The sequence below is a fragment of the Sinocyclocheilus anshuiensis genome, unplaced genomic scaffold (genome assembly GCF_001515605.1).
Source record: "Sinocyclocheilus anshuiensis isolate Anshui unplaced genomic scaffold, SAMN03320099.WGS_v1.1 scaffold875, whole genome shotgun sequence".
Taxonomy (NCBI): domain Eukaryota; kingdom Metazoa; phylum Chordata; class Actinopteri; order Cypriniformes; family Cyprinidae; genus Sinocyclocheilus; species Sinocyclocheilus anshuiensis.
The window spans coordinates 270,976-288,711 of NW_015542372.1; the positions used below are offsets into that span (position 1 = coordinate 270,976).

Here is a 17,736-nt window from a genome sequence, read left to right on the forward strand (position 1 = left end):
ATTAGTTTTCTTGTATTTTCTACACATATTCCTGTCATGAGCGCCGCAAACACGGATAGACTCGTCTCATGTGCCATTCCAGCTGTTTCCAGTTCGCGCTCACCACATTCACTGCTGCAGTTTTAAAAGAACACACTCCAGTTTCAAAGTTGTCCCTTATCTGCGCTTCGATTAGTTTTCTCCCATTTTCTACACATGTTCCCGTCTTAAGCACCGCAGTCATAGATTTCGTCGCACACAGAACCGTTCACGTTTGAACTCACGTGCCTTGCTGCATGCTCTCATTCATGTCCTCCACATTCATAACCCAGCAACGTCGGGTTACTTATTACTGATACCAACCCAAATTGGGTCAAATCAAACCAGCTTCCTAACCCAACAGTCTCAACCGAGCGTTTGGATTGAAACAATTGCCAGCGTGTTTTATATGTGTAGGCTATAAAAAAGTACACAGTGTATGTTTTTGCTAAATTGCTTGCAAATATAAGAGGTCATACATACCCTGTAATATTAGAATAGGTACCCCTTAGTTTCAAAATACTTACAGTAGAAATAATTTGCAATTTTACAGATTATTACTCCTTGGTACCACTTAGTTTCAAAATACTTACAGTAGAAATAATTTGCAATTTTACAGATTATTACTCCTTTATTCCCCAAACTTCGCCTATTGTTCCCTTATACCTACACGGAGGTGCTGAATAGGTACACTGTAATTACAAAAAAGTTACGCTGTAAATTCTGTTTACTTACGCAGTACATTGCGGGTTGTAATCTAAAGCGTTACCGAAATGTAATAGTGTGTTATGTGTATGCCAGGTTAAAGAAATGGGTCTTTAATCTAGATTTAAACTGACAGTGTGTATCTGCCTCCCGAACAACGCTAGGTAAATTGTTCCAGAGTTTTGAGATCGCAGCGGACGTGAAGGACTATAATGCGATAAGAGCTCACTCAAGTACTGAGGAGCTAAACCATTGAGGGCTGTATAAGTAATTAGCAAGATTTTTAAATGTATACAATGTTTAATAGGAAGCCAGTGCAGTGTTGACAGAACCGGACTAATATGGTCATATTTCATGGTTCTAGTAAGAACTCTAGCTGCTGCATTTTGGACCAGCTGGAGTTTGTTTATTAAGCACACAGAACAACCACCCGATAAAGCAATAATCTAACAATAATCTAACCTAATAATCTAAGATGGAAAATGTTAGAAATGTGGCTTTCAAATGAAAGATTGCTATCAAATAGCACACCTAGGTTGTTAACTGACGACGAAGCATTACAATAATCTAACCTTGAGGTCATGAATGCATTAATGAATGTTTCTGTATGTGACATTGAGAGCATAGGTTGTAATTTAGATACATTTTTAAGATGGAAAAATGTGGTTTTACAAATGCTAGAAACGTGGCTTTCAAAGGAAAGATTGCTATCAAATAGCACACCTAGGTACCTAACTGATGACAAAGAATTGACAGCACAGCCTTCAAGTGTTAGACAGTGTTCCAGGTTATTACATGCAGAGGTTTTTGGTCCAATAATTAACACCTCTGTTTTGTTTTTTTTTCAGACTTTAGCATTAATTTAGGAAATTACAAGTCATCCGGTTTTTATTTTAACTATGCATTCCATTAGTTTTTCAAATTGGTATGTTTTGTCAGGACATGAAGAGATATAGAGCTGAGTATCATCTGCATAACAGTGAAAGCTAACACCATGTTTCTTAATGATATCTCCCAAGGGTAACATGTAAATCGTGAAAAGCAACGGTCCTAGTACTGAGCCTTGTGGTACTTCATACTGCACTTGTGATCGATATGATACCTCTTCATTCACTGCTACGAATTGATGATGGTCAGATAAATATGATTTGAATTATACCAATGCCACTAATGCCAACATAATTTTCTAGTCTATTCAAAAGAATGTTGTGGTTGATAGTGTCAAATGCAGCGAAAAAGATCCAGAAGCACTAATAGAGAGATACAACCATGATCGGATGGTAAGAGCAGGTCATTTGTAACTCTGATGAGAGCAGTCTCAGTACTATGATATGGTCTAAATACTGATTGGAAGTCCTCACAGATAACATTTTTCTCTAAGAAAGAACAGTTTATATCTTGCAGTGTAAGCTTTATCTTATAATTGTGATTATTTATTCAACAATCCATTCATTTTGGATAATCCGTTTCAGTCGGATATTTGTCACAATAAAAAGAAAAAATCTGTTGCTACTTCCATTATATCGCAACTTATTTTTATATATCATTTAATTACATTTTTTTTGTGTTATTTTTTTATTTATTTTTTTTATCTGTTTTCTAGTGATTGTATTTTTGAGGGTGCCTTGTCTCCCTTGATGATTCCCTTGAGAACTCTTACATATAAATGCACCTAATATGGTAATATATATATATATATAACCATGAAAGCTGTTTACTTTGGTTCTTTTGAATTTGATTCAAGGTGGCTATAAAATTTGTAGAGAGCTAGAGGAAGTAGATACAGTATAGTCATACAGACTGCATACAAAAAATGGCATCAATGAGTAACCATTATGCATAATTTATACATATATCTCTATATATAGAGAGAGAAGCAGTATTTTCTGGAATGAGAACAATATTGTAATCACTTGTGTTCTTTAACACAAAATCTGTTTGCTCTCAAACTCCAAGAGCTTTGCATGGAAGCATTGCAACTTGCTAGTAACAATAGTACTTGTAGCCCATGAGCATCTACAGTTATACAACAATCTCTGATCAGGTCGGCCTCATATAAAAAGCAACTGCAGGAAAAAAAAACATAATGCATAATTGGACGCACAGTAAACTGCCTCTCACCAGAAGCAAATGACGGGAGCTGTTGGCATGCTGCAGGCTGGCACATCACATGTCAGTGTTTCCAGACACCAGCATATAAACAGCTTCACTGTTTCCTGACTGTAACGAACGATTTAGCTGACAAACAGGACAAATGACTGTCAAGGATCCAGTTGTATTTGAGTGACCGAACCAGAACAAGGCTGACACATCAGGCTGATCTGGATATGTGACCCTTGGCTTGTCCGCAGCCAAGAAGTTCATCCGACCCTTCTGCAAGAATGCAATAACTGTGGATTTAAAAGCTCAGTCGCACGTGTAGTGAGGCTGTCAAGCAAGATACTAACAGATGGCTGCTCAGCATTCACAAACAGTTATTTTTCTGTTGATTTGTTGTTGTGCCGTTTTATTTTCCTGTGACAAATGCCATGAATTTTCCTCCAGGGATAAATAAAGAATGTCTGTCTGTTTTTCTTTATAGTCATTTCAACAACAAAGCCTTTTATTTCAGTCCAATGACTGCTGCATTTTATTTTTCGGCTGTGTATTATAACTGTGCCAACATTTTATCATTATCCTTTTTGCAGAATACAGCAAATGGATTGTAAACTAGTTTAAATTATGCTACTTGTAAGTTTTTAGATACGAGTTATAAATGTGAAATTAGGTTTTGAATATACAGACATAAAAAAAAAATATTCCCAATTTTCCAGCATAGTTGGTTTTATTTATAAGGATTATAGATTTGGGTTCCCAATATGTTTAGAGGAACAGAGAGATTAGCCATTTCATTTCACACACACACACACACACACACACACACACATACACAAACACACACTCCCCCTTTCCATCCAACAACAACATCATCACCGCAGTCAGATACACATTCCAAGAGCAAAGGAAAGAAAACAGAGCTCAGATCTTATCATAAATTAATGTCAGTTTCCTAATACATCCATATGCATGCTATCAATATATCATATGAGTTACTTATTCCCTTTGAACTGTTTTACCTACAGTTTTACCTTCATCCTTTTGATTGGCAGAGGAACTGAGCTTTACCTCTTTAATGATGAGGTGAAACTGGCTTTCACTGAAGAAAAAAAAATACATCAGTGTGAGGGTCATTTCAGGAAATAAACAATCCTACCAGTTCATAAATAAAGAAAAAAGATGATTCTTTAATTGCCATGTGAAAATATAGTTCGTTGTTTGAATTACTTATTGATTATACTAATGCTTTCAAATAGGAGGCACAAATTATTGTGCTAGGGTGGACTACTAATGAGAAGAATGTGTATGTGGTAAGAGAAGGAAGTGTCACAGGGCCCTCTTGCGGCGTAACTCTTGAACTCCTCGCCTCAGAGTTCAAGTAAGTCAGGCGCCTCATACAATATAGAGCAAATCCTATGCTGCAGTTTTTCACGTGTGTTTTCTGAACCTGGGAGCAGAGTTAATATTTGAAATGTAGCGTCTCTGAGATTTGAATGACATCTGCGGGGAAGAAAACTCTGGCAGACTGACAGCATCAATGTGTCACTGGATATGAGCACACATGAAAGATTCATTTGCATCGCTTCGAGAAAATGCTTTGTCGCGCTATGGACCTACAAGCACTCTACAAAATATGAGTGACATATAGCCGCCAGTGTTTTTATTATTTTACTAAGATTTCTCCTCCCTGTAACCTCAAAATGTCCTAAAATGCATTGAGACTGATTTTTAAAAGAGGACGTGGTGCAATGAATCTGTCCTGAGGTTACAGGATGATTGGGACACATTTCGTTTCTTTTTATTATTTTTTTTAATATTATTGTTGTTGTTTGTTTGTTCGTTTTCTTGCATTTTAACTGCAAAATATGGGGGTAAATTAAGGGGTTTGAATACTTTCAGGTTCATGTTCCCAGTTGTGGAGCCTTATTCCAGTTTTAAAAGCATCTAGATGAGCACACACTGATGACATTAATTTGTGCACGGTTACTATTTGCTCTTGATCTGATCTGAACTATCAGATTAAAGGCTCAGTAGCTAGATATAAATGGCTAAAAAGCTGTTTCTGATATCTGATAGGTGTCAGATGGCACAATAGTGAAATAATACATAGGCCTACTGCTGTAAAATACTTAAAGTCATAATGGCAGACTCTCACATATAAGCTGCAAATAGGACATTGCACAAAAATTGTACAAACAGATATTTTTCAAAATTTAATTATGAAATAGTGAAAAGATAGTCAAGACAAAACGCATTTAGGCTATTTAAAATAAATAAATAAATAAAGTTTTGGGTCAGGATCATGTGACACTGAAGACTGATGCTGCTGAAAATTCAGCTTTGTATCATATGAATCATTTACATTTTTAAATATATATTAAAATTGAACAGTTGTTTAAAATCTTTTTACTTTTACTTTTAAATTACTTTTTTCTTTTTACTAGCCTATATTTTTGATCAAATAACTGCAGCCTTGGTGAGATTTCTTTCAAAAACCTTTATCTTTAATCTTTAAAAATCATAATGACCCCAGATTTTTTCAACAGTAGGCTATTGTTCTTTCACACCAAAATGAATATGTGATCTCAGAATTATTAACTTGATTGAAATTCTGTCCGTGTAACATTTTCTTTGAAGTGCATTTAAAGAAAGTTGAGCACAATGAGATTTTATAACCCCTCAAATGCCTACAGATGCAACATAAATGATTTTATTAGAAAAAAAAACACATTTCTTTAAAGTATTTTAATTACATGCTTTGGATTGCGATTAAATGTGAAAAACATTAATCTTCTATTTGGAACTATAAACATATATGAGCTCCAAGCAACAGATATGATGAGATTCTGAACACATACGGGATCTTCAGTCAGTTTCCTAGAACAAACTTGTTGAAGCAATGTGAAAAATGAAATATTTAGCAATTGACAGTTAACAGGTGTTGGCAGATGGCAAATCATTTTTCAGCGACTTTTATTAGAGATTTTTGTTAAAGGGGTCATATGGTGCTTTTTTAAAGATCATTATTTTGTGTATTTGGTGTAACAGAATATGTTGGCATGCTTTAATGTTCAAAAAACACATTATTTTTCAAATACTGTACATTATTGTAGGTCCTCTATGCCCCGCCTCTCTCAAACGCTTCGTTTTCTACAAAGTCCCTCCGCAGTCTGCTCTGATTGGCCAGCTGACCCAGTGCATTGTGATTGGCCGAACACCGCAAGCACTCGTCGGAAATGTAACGCCCCTTACCATAATCGCGAGCTTCATCTTTCAAAATAAATGCCTCTGTACACAACTAAGATTATTCAATAAACTTGTCTCCTTTTTATCATTTCATCTCCTGCATCTGCTCTTCACTGCCTTTACTCAGTCAGCTTCTTGGTTGATAGAAGACTGTTAATAGTTTTGGGTAGCAGACAAGACTAGCTCTTTACAGGTTTTGGGTATTGGACAATTTTGCTGACTAGTCGTATTTTCTGACAGGATCTGCTATGTCTGGCGTGGAGGCGTGATCTAACAGCATAAAACTTGCAGGTTCATTTGACATGTTGCTACTATTAGGCACAATTCAAATTTAGTAACACATGCGAGTTGAGTTTTGTTCTATATCTTGCAGAAACAAATGGATCAATCCATTGAAATGTTTTTAGACGCAAAAAAAAAGTATGTCTTCTGCAGCATGTCAACATTTTAATGAATTAATGAAAGTGCACTAAGTAAAATTTCAAAATGAATTCTTCCTAAAGCAAATTAAATAGAAGATGATTAAATAGGTGCACAACGCTCACGACTACCATAGAGTACAAATGATTCGCCATGCTGCTCCTTTTTACCAACTACACAACAGATTCCCATTGTAGAAGTGCTTGTGTTAAAAAAAGTGGATTTTTTTTTATGTTTGTACCAGGTTGCTATTAGAGAAAAACAAGTCAGAACACGTTTCTTGATATTGAGTAAAAAATGGGTCCCTAGTAACCAAAGCTCTCTCTGGGAGACCGCTGTGTACTACCCAACAAACAACAGCACAGGAAAATGACACCAGCCACCTAAACCACCTTCTTGCAGCCAATCGGCTACTCAAAAAAACAAAAAAAAAACGTATCCAACATTTAGGAAACCAAGAACAACATTCAAAAAGGTTGGCAGAAAGACAGAAATGCAACTGTACTGAAAAAGCAGAAGAGCCTCAAAATAATCCATTTATTATGCCTCACTCAGAGAAAATGAGTCTTTGCAGCAGAAAATGATGCAGAAGAACATTTCCTTCAAGAGGAACAATTTTAAAGGGGTGTCTTAAGAGCTACAGCTCAAGAACACATTTCAGTGCAGCAAAGAACTTAAATTAACATGAAACAGAAGCATGTACATAAATTAAATGACAACAAACATTTCTAGTAGCTGATAAAATGTATACAGAATGTCTGCAAGTTCATAAGTGGTAGTTTTAATTCCAAGCTCTTAAACTCAACCTTTAAAACAGAGATCTGTGAATTTCCTACACAGCATGTGAGTGAAAACCTCGCTTGGTGAGTCATAAATACAGTTTATTAATCAATAAGAAACATATTACAAATATTGAATTTGAACGCAAAAGTTTTAGAACTATAAGACATGGCAATATGAGCAATCCCAAACTTCATGTGAGGAGGGGAGAAGAGGTATATCTGCTGTGTCTCAGCTCATGTAGGTCAATACAACTGACTGAATGGGCTCTCGGCACACCGGACACAACTTGTTCCGGTTCTTTAATTTCTTGGCGCAAGTGTAGCAAGCCATAAGGTGTCCAGTTCTTCCGTGGACGATGCAGCCATTCTTGGGGCGACTTTGACAGATGACGCAGGGCTCAAGGCAAGTGGCAGGCAGGCAGGCCTCTAGGCTATTGTAGCGCTCTAGCTCTGGGGTCTCTTCCTGACTGCTGCCCCCACCAGAGGAGGTTGAGGGCTGCGATGACGAGGTCTGAGTGTCAGTCATAGAGCCGGTGGCAGTGGAGAGAAGCTCGTCTTTAGCGGCGACAGGAGATTGCGAGCACTTGCCGTCGGGTACGTCCACTCCTTCGTCTGTTTCTGGAAGAGGGCTTGAGGGTTTGGAAGGAAGCAGTTTGTCATGTGAGGTTGAGCTGGGAGTTGTGGTGATGCAGGTGTCTTCTGTGCTGGGTTGAGTGTTAGTGGAGGTGTTTTCCATGTTGGAGTGTGTTTCTGGAAGCCAATCGGGTCGGACGTTCCAGCAGCTTTTGCAATGCCGAGGAAGAGGAGGGTTGAGCTCGTTACATTCGGCACACTTCCAGTAGTCCTGAGTGAACACATTTTTATTTTAGATTAATAGATTTTTCTTGCTTTTTTGAAATAAAAGATCCTGTTTAAATCCGTGGGTCAGAGAAAGAATGGAAATGGTCATAAAAAATTGGATTTGGTGCAAATCCTTGGACTTTCAATGAAAAGATAACTCTATAAAACTTTAAAATATGGTCCCATTAAAGTCAGCATGGCATGCAATTTCTTAATACACATTCCTGGTTGAATCATGCAAAAATGTCATCATAATCTTTCAACAAAATGTAATAACTTGCGGCATCTCTGAATCAGCTGCCCTTTTTGGCAGACTCACTAAAGATTTTTTCTTTCACAATCTAATCTAATCCTGATAGATAAACGCATGTCCATTTCTTTTTTTTTTTTTTTCGTCCCACTTAGAAAAACATCAGGTTATGGTACTAAAATGCTACATACTGCCTCAGATATCTCAGTATCCTCATCAAACGAATCTTCATCCTCAGCAAAGATTGTGACTTCATACACCTGAGTGAGCAAATACAGAACTGCAGTGAGTTGAGGATCGTCAAACAGGTTAGGTTAGTTAGGCCATCAGTTAATCTCTCTCTCAAAAGAACAGGAGTTTGAGTTGAAACCTCGTTCTCTCCTGGCAATGAATCCTCATCATTCTCACTGTAGGCGTCAGAGTCTATGGACTCCACCTCAAACTCCACACTAAAGTTGTCAGAGTCCAAGTCTTCACTCTCTTCACTGCCCTCACTGTGAGAGATACCTACATCCTGTAAAACAAACAAAACACTGGTTAGAAAGGGCCAAATGACAGCGCAGAGGAAGTTACAGTTGCTGGTAAACCAAAACAATGTGAATGAACATTTAAAGGTGCTACTTACAGAGTTGCTTTGTGCGTCCGAAGACTCACTGTTCCCCCTCTCCCGGTGCAGGCCACCAATCACACACCAAGACAGGCTATCATCAAATGTCAGAGAGAAGCTGTCTGACTTGTGCCTCTTCCTGCGTTCTCTGGGATCGTCTTCGGCTGAAGTACTTTCTATTGAAACAAAAAAAAAACGTTATTTTTTGACACAAGAACATGCCCTCTTACGTGTCCGTCTGATGGTTTTCACATGCAGCTGCTCTGTAAGTGAACCACGCTGCTCTCTAGGCTTTACAAACATTTCCAATCGGTTTCTTTTTTCATTGTTAAACACAACCTTAAGTGTACACTGAATTACATTTACATTTACATTTAAAATAGGCAGAAAACGAAATATTCCTTCCTAGCAGCAAGTAATAATTCCAACAGCAGATCTATAAACAAGTATTACGCAGGACACTCACGTGCAGCCGTCTGTCTCTTCTGTTGACTAATCGCTTGAATTAGTGTAAATAAATTTTTTTGTTGATGTTTCTGTTACATGTACTCAACTTTGGACACTTATGGGCCAAGCAGGGGCAATGCTCAGAGCAATAACCCTGTTTTAATGGTGCATCTGGTGCTGCTTGCTCAACAAACTGCCTTTGTGTGCATAGCTGAGGTTTAAAAATGGGCCATTGTCATTAGGGTTGGCTACCGTTCACATTTTAACCGGTACGGTACCGGTACCTGAATTTCGGTGCTGGTACCCAACGGTACCTTTTTTCGGTACTTTACTCTCTGTGTAATTACAAAAACATTTATTTCAGTGAAAAAATAAGTCCAAAGTCTCAATTTCAACATTTTGAACAATAGGGCCCTACAAACTTTTTTCTTTCTTTCTTTCTTTTTTTTTTTTTGTTTCCCCAGAAATTCTTGTTTTAATTTTTCTGAAAATCAAATGAAGGCATTAAATATTTATTTTAAATCGTTTAATTGGTTTTTTTTATTTGATAGAAGATGGAATATTTAAAGATGTACATCATACTGCACAAAAGTAATACAAGAGTAATATATTTCTGTTACATGCTAAACCATACTTTTATTTTGACAGGTTGCCATGAAGTTTCTGTGTATACAGTATGATGATGCTAGTTTTCTCAAATGAAACAGTAAAATTCTTGTGAAGTGACTTTCACAGCAGCTCTGGAGATTAAAGGGTTAGTACTGGACGGATGCATGCAACACCCGCTGAGTGGCATTAAACAGCTTGAAAGATCAAAGACAATTTTTCATATAACTTCGACTGGATTCGTCTGAAAGAAGAAAGTCATATACACCTATACACCAGTAATTTATGGGCTAATTTTCATTTTTGGGTGAACTAACCCTTTAAGTTTTTGTGTTCATGCCGTCATATAGTGAGACGCAGAAGCCGAAAATCGCCGCGAGCGTCACGCGTGCTTCAGTATTTGTGTAGTAAAAAAAACATGTTTCCGCCATTCATACATACAGAGGCAAGCGGAACATGCAGGATTCATATTTAAACCGTCTTTTTGCATTTTAATATTCACAGACACTAGTTCATATCGCGATTCGAATTAAGTGGCAGTGGCTACTTTTGATTTATTCGTCCAAAATTGACGAATTCCGTGGCATTCTGCGCTATAGAGTAAATTACGTTGTTATGAATGGACTCCATGATCCCGTCTGCGTTTTCTCAGAAACCATATGGCCCTAGAAATGTAACCACACTTCAGAACATTTCGGCTTGCCCTGTGTGTTGTTTGAATGAGTTGCAGGGGTGACCTCACGTCACAGGGTCTCTCTTTCTCTCTGTAGCGTATGCGCCCAGATGCGTTCTCAGGTACCGAAATTTTGCACCGATTGATTTAACCTGAATCAGTACTCGGTAGTACTGACGCAATTCAGTCGGTACCATTAAAAGTACCGAGTTCGGTACCCAACCCTAATTGTCTTTTGAGCACATTCTGCACAGCCTTCAGATCTCCTTCTGAGATGTACAGTGACAGAGAGAGCAGTCATTATGGTACCACATGTTTACTCGCATACAGTCCTCTGTCAGGACTGAAAGAATAGTACAAAATGATCCATCATGAATACTGGATGATTCACAAAAAATACAAGGCAGGAAAAATAAACAGTCCTTGAAAAAGAGAGTCGCCTCAACTAGAGGTCTGCGCGGGACTGTTTTTTTCAGTCCCGCTCCCGCAAGGTTCTATTCCGCACCCACCCTCTCCCGCTATATATTTACTCTTTGTTCACCCGCTGTCCGCTTAGAATAATTTTCTTCCCTTCCCGACCCTAAATTTATAGCTCGTTTCCAGAATCTCACATTTAAATTTCCGCTACTGAAAAAAGAGAGATAGGCTGGCAAATAAAAGTGTAGTCTGCACAAAATTGTGTTATTTTATTCGTCTTGTCAAGAGTCTTGAATTTATATGAATTATCTTAAGACACAATATTTTATGCAACACAGTAGGAAAAAAGTGTCAGAGAAAATAAAAATGTACAAAAATTTTATTTCTTGTCAGGATACAATTCGTTTAACATTGACACGCTATTTTTATTTGTCTTGTCAAAATACTAAATTCATTTAACATTTTTCTGTTAACACAGTAGAAAAAGTGTTGCAGAGAAAAATAAATAAATAGGACATCTTTCATTTAAAATTATAGGCTAAGCAAAATATAAAAAAAACAAGTTGAACGTCCTTCAATGAAAGTGCATCCACACTTTGCTCCATCCTTATTCTGCTCTGTCACTCATTGACAACCTGCCTGTTCTGTCTGAGGACCGTATATTTACCACAGGTTCAGCCTGCTCTGAGCATCGTTATGCACATGCTGCGCACAGATCAGGCAAATAAAACGTGTGACGTTTAAAGCATGCGTGCATAACAGTCCTGAGCGCAAGCTGTACCAGTGGTCAATAAGAATAAAGTGCAGATATGCTGTTCTAAATAGACATCAGGAACGGGATATTGTTAGACCGCCCGCTCTCGTTCAAATTACACCAGAGTTACCGACCGCTACCGCGTTTTGTTCGGGAATTTAATCCCACGGTGCAAAAAATCTGGTCGGGTCCCGCGAGAGCCGCGGGAATGCAGACCTCTAGCCTCAACCTTTTACAGAACTCCCGCAAAAAATAAACTAGCTTGAAATAGTGAAACCTAAAAACAGGCATTTTATTGGATGCCAAAATTTATCCAAACAAACTGACAGTACACTTGTTAAAATGTTTACTTTTCAAAATTAACACATTAGTTCAACTGTAATTGTACCAGTCTGAGCTAAAAGCAGCTGGCTAGAGAGAGGGAAAAATGCAAGAAAAATGGACAAGCCCTTCCTGTTCAAACAGGAACTACGTCAACACTGGAATAAACAACTCTATCTGAAATCCTATCTAACTCAACTGATCAAGCATGTGCTTTCATACACACTCAACAGGACACAGCTGGTGTGTCTTTTGCTGTGTTGTGTGCGCTTACCAGGATCACTGCTTCTCCTCCTCCTGCGCTGCTGTTGTGAGGTAGATGAGCGAGAGTCTGAATCCGTATCCTAGAACAGACAGTGGAGTTTCAGTCATGCTTCAATCTCAAACACAGCAGGGGCTCTATAAAACCTATTCAAGCACAAACACAGCACTACCAGGGCAACTCTGTGGAATGAGTCAATACTCTGTGGTTCTAAGTGTGTGAGCATAAAAGAACATTTACCCCGGGCCCTCGATCTGGTTCACTTTGACTCCTGGGTTCAGAGAAGGTAGACTGAGTATCTGTAAAAGGAAACAGACAGTTTTAACACAAACAACAGATAAAAACAAAGAAAAAAAAAAAAGGTTTAACAATCATAGTACCTGGATTTTTCACTGTCACAAGGTTTCTGTTGATCATTGCAAAGAGTGCTCTGAGGAAAAAAAGAAGAAAAAAAAAAAGATAAAATTACAAATGAAACTTTCATTTTCATATAGCAAATTTCACTTTCAATTCTAAAAAAAAAAAAAAACCCAACAACAAAGAAAAAAAAAAAAGGTTTAACAATCATAGTACCTGGATTTTTCACTGTCACAAGGTTTCTGTTGATCATTGCAAAGAGTGCTCTGAGGAAAAAAAGAAGAAAAAAAAAAGATAAAATTACAAATGAAACTTTCATTTTCATATAGCAAATTTCACTTTCAATTCTAAAAAAAAAAAAAAAAAAACCAACAACAAACAAATATGAGAAACGTGTATGCTTTACATGCTTTTTTTATCTACACTGGCCCCCTATTTGTATCCAAGGTATCCAAATAACTTCTGCAGGCACTTCATATCTTAAACAGGTGACAACAGACCCTTTCAGAGTTAGTAGGTCAAATGTCCAGGAAGCTGCCACCTGTTGCTTTAAAGCCCCACCCTGATATTCCCAGAGGTCGTTGGTGCTACAGCTGCTCTGCCTTAGAGTTAGAGAGTCAATACACACCGGGGCTCTTTGACTGAGAAACTTTTCACCCCGAGAACGGCACCAAGAGCATCCTCTCCGCAGTGAACAATGTGTTGCTGCTGCTTGTCATATAACTCCTTGCTCATGATATACTTCCCCAAATAAAACATAACCTAAAAACACAGAAAAAGAAGTTGTTTAGAGATCGACAGGGAAACCATTTCCTGAAACAGATTGTTGACAGAAAGAATGGTAAAGATGTGGTTATTTAAATATTCAATATAGATGAGTACATTCCTGTTAGTCAGATAACCACAACTTCCAGCCATAAAAAAAGACTCATACCATCACAATAAAGTTGACAACAGATGAAAATATTTCAAACAACATCAAATATCAAGAGTAAAAAGGTATACAAATTATCTATATTGTTGCACACTACAAATCAAAGTTAGAAATTCGATTTTGTAACTGTTGAATAATGGCACTTGCCCATGCAAATGCTACTGCTATGATGTCAGTGCATTTTATACATGGTTGCTAAGGTGTTCTGAGTGGTTTCTTACTGGCCTAATTTTAAAAAAAAGCCCACCCTAAATGACTCGTGTCCTTTTTTTTTAAAAACATTCTATCATCCTCCAATCAAAAACTTACAGAAGTAATAAGTAGGCCTGTCACGATAACAACTTTTTGTTGTGCGATATATTGCCCCAGAAATAATTGCGATACGCGATATTATTGTCATTTTAAGACCATTTTATGCCACTGAATATATAATCGTAATGTCACAGCATAATAATGCAAGAAGGCCTACACACTTCCAAATGACAACAAACTTTTAATTTTTAAGAATATTTAGATTATGGAAATTGAGTATCAAAATATTAGATACCTTAAAAAACAGCAAATAAACATTTTCTAACAAAAAGTGCAAAGTAGATTTTTCCATCTACAGATTTTTCCCGGACCTTCTTTTCTCTGTAAATTAAGGTTGCACACTATTGCTGAAAAACAATCACTACTCAGTAGTCAGATGTCCAGTATGCACAAAGGCACAGATCCCTAAACAAGACCATATCTGCAGATGAAACTTTGTTTGTAGAAGCATTTTTTAAATTTGAACTAGCACCTCATGACTACACCACATTATGTACGAGAAGCTGCAAAAGACACAGGCGCAAGTGGAATGTACAAAACATGGTGACATTAATTTAAGTAAATATAATGGGCGATATATTGCGTCACCAAAAATTATTGAGGGTATGTAAATATATTGTGCGACAAGTCGATATATTGATTATTGCGACAGGCCTAGTAATAAGCTCCAACTGGCATTTGACCACAAACTCATTATTTAAAAAACTCTCTAGGTGTCACTGCTTAAGTGCTTGTATGAAAAATTATGCATACAACATATGACAGGGTTCAGCATTACTAACAACTGGCATAAATCCACTTTTATATACAGCCATAAAGCATGACACGTATACTACCGTTCAAAAGTCTGGGGTCAGTATGTTTTTAAAGAAATAAACCCTTTAATTCAGCTAGGATGCATTAACTTGATCAAAAGACATTTATAATGTTACAAAATATTTTTATTTAAAATAAATGTTCTTCAAAATAAAGGAATAAATTGCATTTTAAAATATATTCAAATAGAAAAAAAAACAATTTTAAATTGACATAATATTTCAAGATATTGCTATTTTTACTGTATTTCTGATCAAATAAATGCAGCTTTGGTGAGCATAAAAGACTTCATAGGATATCTTCCCAACCCCGAACTTTTTAATGTTAGTGTATATCAAATAAAATGGACTTAAACTGCTGTCAGCAAACACATCTCCTCACCTCCTTCATGGTGAAAACATCTTTATCTGCACCTGCATCCTCTAACAGGCTTTTCAGCTGCACTTTTGGTCTTACCTAAAGTTACAATAAATAAAACTCAGTCATTTCAAGGTACAAAAACGCAATTAAATACAAAAAGACACACCTTGAATGCTACATTACCAGTTTTTCGTTGTCAACCTTGTTTATCTGAGAACTGCTTAAACAACTTTCTGTTGCCATATTGGTAGTTAATCTGTAAAAAAATAAAATAAACAAAGTTAGACTACATAGAACAATTTAGAGGCAATTCAGTACAAATGCAAAGAACGAACATTACCTGTGCAAATAGAGGTAAATTGGCTATTTTAGCAAAGAATCTTCTATATATACTCTGCTACCTGTACATAAAGTGCTTGAGCTCTGGCGTAGTGATGAGTGGGAGCCGGCTAGGAACCGGTCTATGGTTTAAATAGACGCAGAGAGGCATGTCAGGGCTAGAATCCACCGCACCGATCATCATGTCCAGGGCGGGTTCGGGCATGACATGTCAAAGCGTGACTGCCTGCCTTCAGACGCCTAGTGGTGGTAGACGATCTTTGCGGAGTTGTCTGGCTCTGTGTTCATGTCCGGGCATGTCCCGTCTCACTACACCCGCCCATTGCTGGCTAAGCACTTGGATTTGAGACTTATCAGCCCAGTAACAGGTGAAATAACGGAGTGTTTGGACCAAAGCGATGACCCTCGTGGATTATTAGCTCCTCGGTTAAATAAATTCAAGCCGAAAAGACTAAAAGTTATTCATTACAAGTGCTACGGATGCCCTTCGAGTAAAGCTCCAAATGTCTCTGGACTACGACAGTGCAATGCTCATTTTTTGAAATGCTCAGTACACACGCAAAACACAACAATCTCAAGTTTGTTGTCTTCGGGATTTATAACTGCCATCTGTATGCATGGAAATATCTCCATTCAAATTAGCTGCACATAAGTAATGTTGTAAAGCCTTATCATCATGGAACATCAAAGTCTTCCCCCAAGAGGTAACATGAAAACAGATCGACGTGTAAATATTGTTCGTTTTACGAGATGTAACGTTACGTGTGATGAAACGCTTGACGTCTTGCGTGCTTTTGACATGTTAAGTTTCAGTATGACAGATAATGATGTAACAAATAACAACACAAAGTGCGCAGTGTGCGTTCCTCGAGTTATAAAGCATAAACATGTATAAGCCGCGGTTGTTTGTTTACGTAATAACTAATTTATACACATAACGTTACTTATACATTTATATACTTATATAACGTATACACATTTCTTAATTTCTTTACAAGTAGAATAGTAACAGTAGTTTTAAATACACAACTTAAACGATTATTGCCTAATGTGGAGCACTGCGCATTTGAACGACAAGACTAAGCTAACTTATATTTACAACGCCACAAACGCCCGCACTCCTGGGTGTCTACTTCCCGCTGTGGACTATCAGGAAAACCCGAGGCTGCAGTAGGCCGCGCTTAACGCAAGGCTGAGGCAAATTATTTTAGGCGACTAAACGGACATTAAAGCCTCATACAGTGTTAAACTAATTCGCTGGAGCGTATGACAATGTTATTCAGATATTTACAACTTTATAGGTGTATAAAGTACGAAAGTACGAAAAAGGCTAAACTGAGAGTGTTAATGTCTTACCTGCTGGTGACCGTTGAGCGTCGCGAACTCCCTCTACTGGCGCCTGTTTGAATTTGAAATGTTCTAGCAAGTGCGATCGTAAGCGCGCTGCGTAAACACCACACAATACACTCACGTGAAGGCGAGTTGGATATTACTTACATTAGTCCTATCTACATTTGCTGTTTTACTGCTGTTCGTTTAATGCGATTAAACGAGTTTGACCATGTGAGGTTCATTTTATATTTAACACGACATTTGTATGCGGTTGTCTGTGTTGTACAAAGTTGTTGATTCCTTATTTCAATATTAAACCACACTGGATAAGTTTTAGTAGGCTAGTCAGAGTTCTGCATTTATCAGGTAATATGTAAGAAATTAATGAAAAATGAATATGACAACAAAGTCGAAATAGGCCTACTAAAATTATTAATTTAGCTATAGCTGCATTTATTTTCTGCTTGCACATAAATCTTTTTTTTTGTTGGTAGGCTATTGTAAGCAGAAAATACGCATTGCTGTTGATGAAAATGAACAATTAAAGACAAATATTTATTTATTAACATCTCAATCGAAATTGACTTAAATTTTGAGATAAAGATACTTGACAAAGTTAGGAGACAAACAGCACTTTGGGACATTATTATGCTTTTTAAATGCTTTAAAATATATTTTCATTCTCTACACACTTTATGAAGTGTATCCTACTTTTTAAAAGCTTTAAAATATATTTTCATTCTCTCTACACAATTTATGAAGTGTATCCTGCTTTTAAGAGCTTTAAAATATATTTTCACATTATTTGTTATATTTAGTATTTAATATGGTTCGGTTTAAA

General features: G+C 37.2%; 1 protein-coding gene across 3 annotated transcripts; it reads right to left on the minus strand.

The window, feature by feature from the left end:
- Positions 1 to 7,350: 7,350 nt before the first annotated feature.
- Positions 7,351 to 17,158, minus strand: LOC107692244 (E3 ubiquitin-protein ligase Mdm2). 3 transcript variants are annotated; one of them, XM_016491206.1, is made up of 11 exons: positions 16,920 to 17,158; positions 15,408 to 15,480; positions 15,246 to 15,320; positions 13,431 to 13,564; positions 13,019 to 13,068; positions 12,686 to 12,744; positions 12,458 to 12,527; positions 8,984 to 9,141; positions 8,729 to 8,872; positions 8,550 to 8,618; positions 7,351 to 8,112 (listed from the first exon to the last, which is right to left on the minus strand). In XM_016491206.1, exons 2-11 carry the CDS (start codon positions 15,465 to 15,467, stop codon positions 7,498 to 7,500), a joined length of 1,434 nt encoding a protein of 477 aa, XP_016346692.1. In that variant the 5' UTR covers positions 15,468 to 15,480; positions 16,920 to 17,158; the 3' UTR covers positions 7,351 to 7,497. The 3 variants fall into 3 exon arrangements, with proteins under 3 accessions (XP_016346692.1, XP_016346693.1, XP_016346694.1); XM_016491207.1 differs by lacking the exon at positions 16,920 to 17,158 and adding an exon at positions 15,565 to 15,644; XM_016491208.1 differs by lacking the exons at positions 13,019 to 13,068; positions 13,431 to 13,564; positions 15,246 to 15,320; positions 15,408 to 15,480; positions 16,920 to 17,158 and adding an exon at positions 12,826 to 12,876.
- Positions 17,159 to 17,736: the final 578 nt, after the last annotated feature.

Bases quoted from the DNA above. Each gene is read 5' to 3' on its own strand.
- LOC107692244 (XM_016491206.1), bottom strand. From the start codon at position 15,467: ATGGCAACAGAAAGTTGTTTAAGCAGTTCTCAGATAAACAAGGTTGAC. The intron at 9,142-12,457 runs GTAAGCGCACAC...TTGTTTCAATAG, and splicing joins GAGGAGAAGCAGTGATCCTG to AAAGTACTTCAGCCGAAGAC. The intron at 8,113-8,549 runs GTATGTAGCATT...GTGTTCACTCAG, and splicing joins ATACTGAGATATCTGAGGCA to GACTACTGGAAGTGTGCCGA.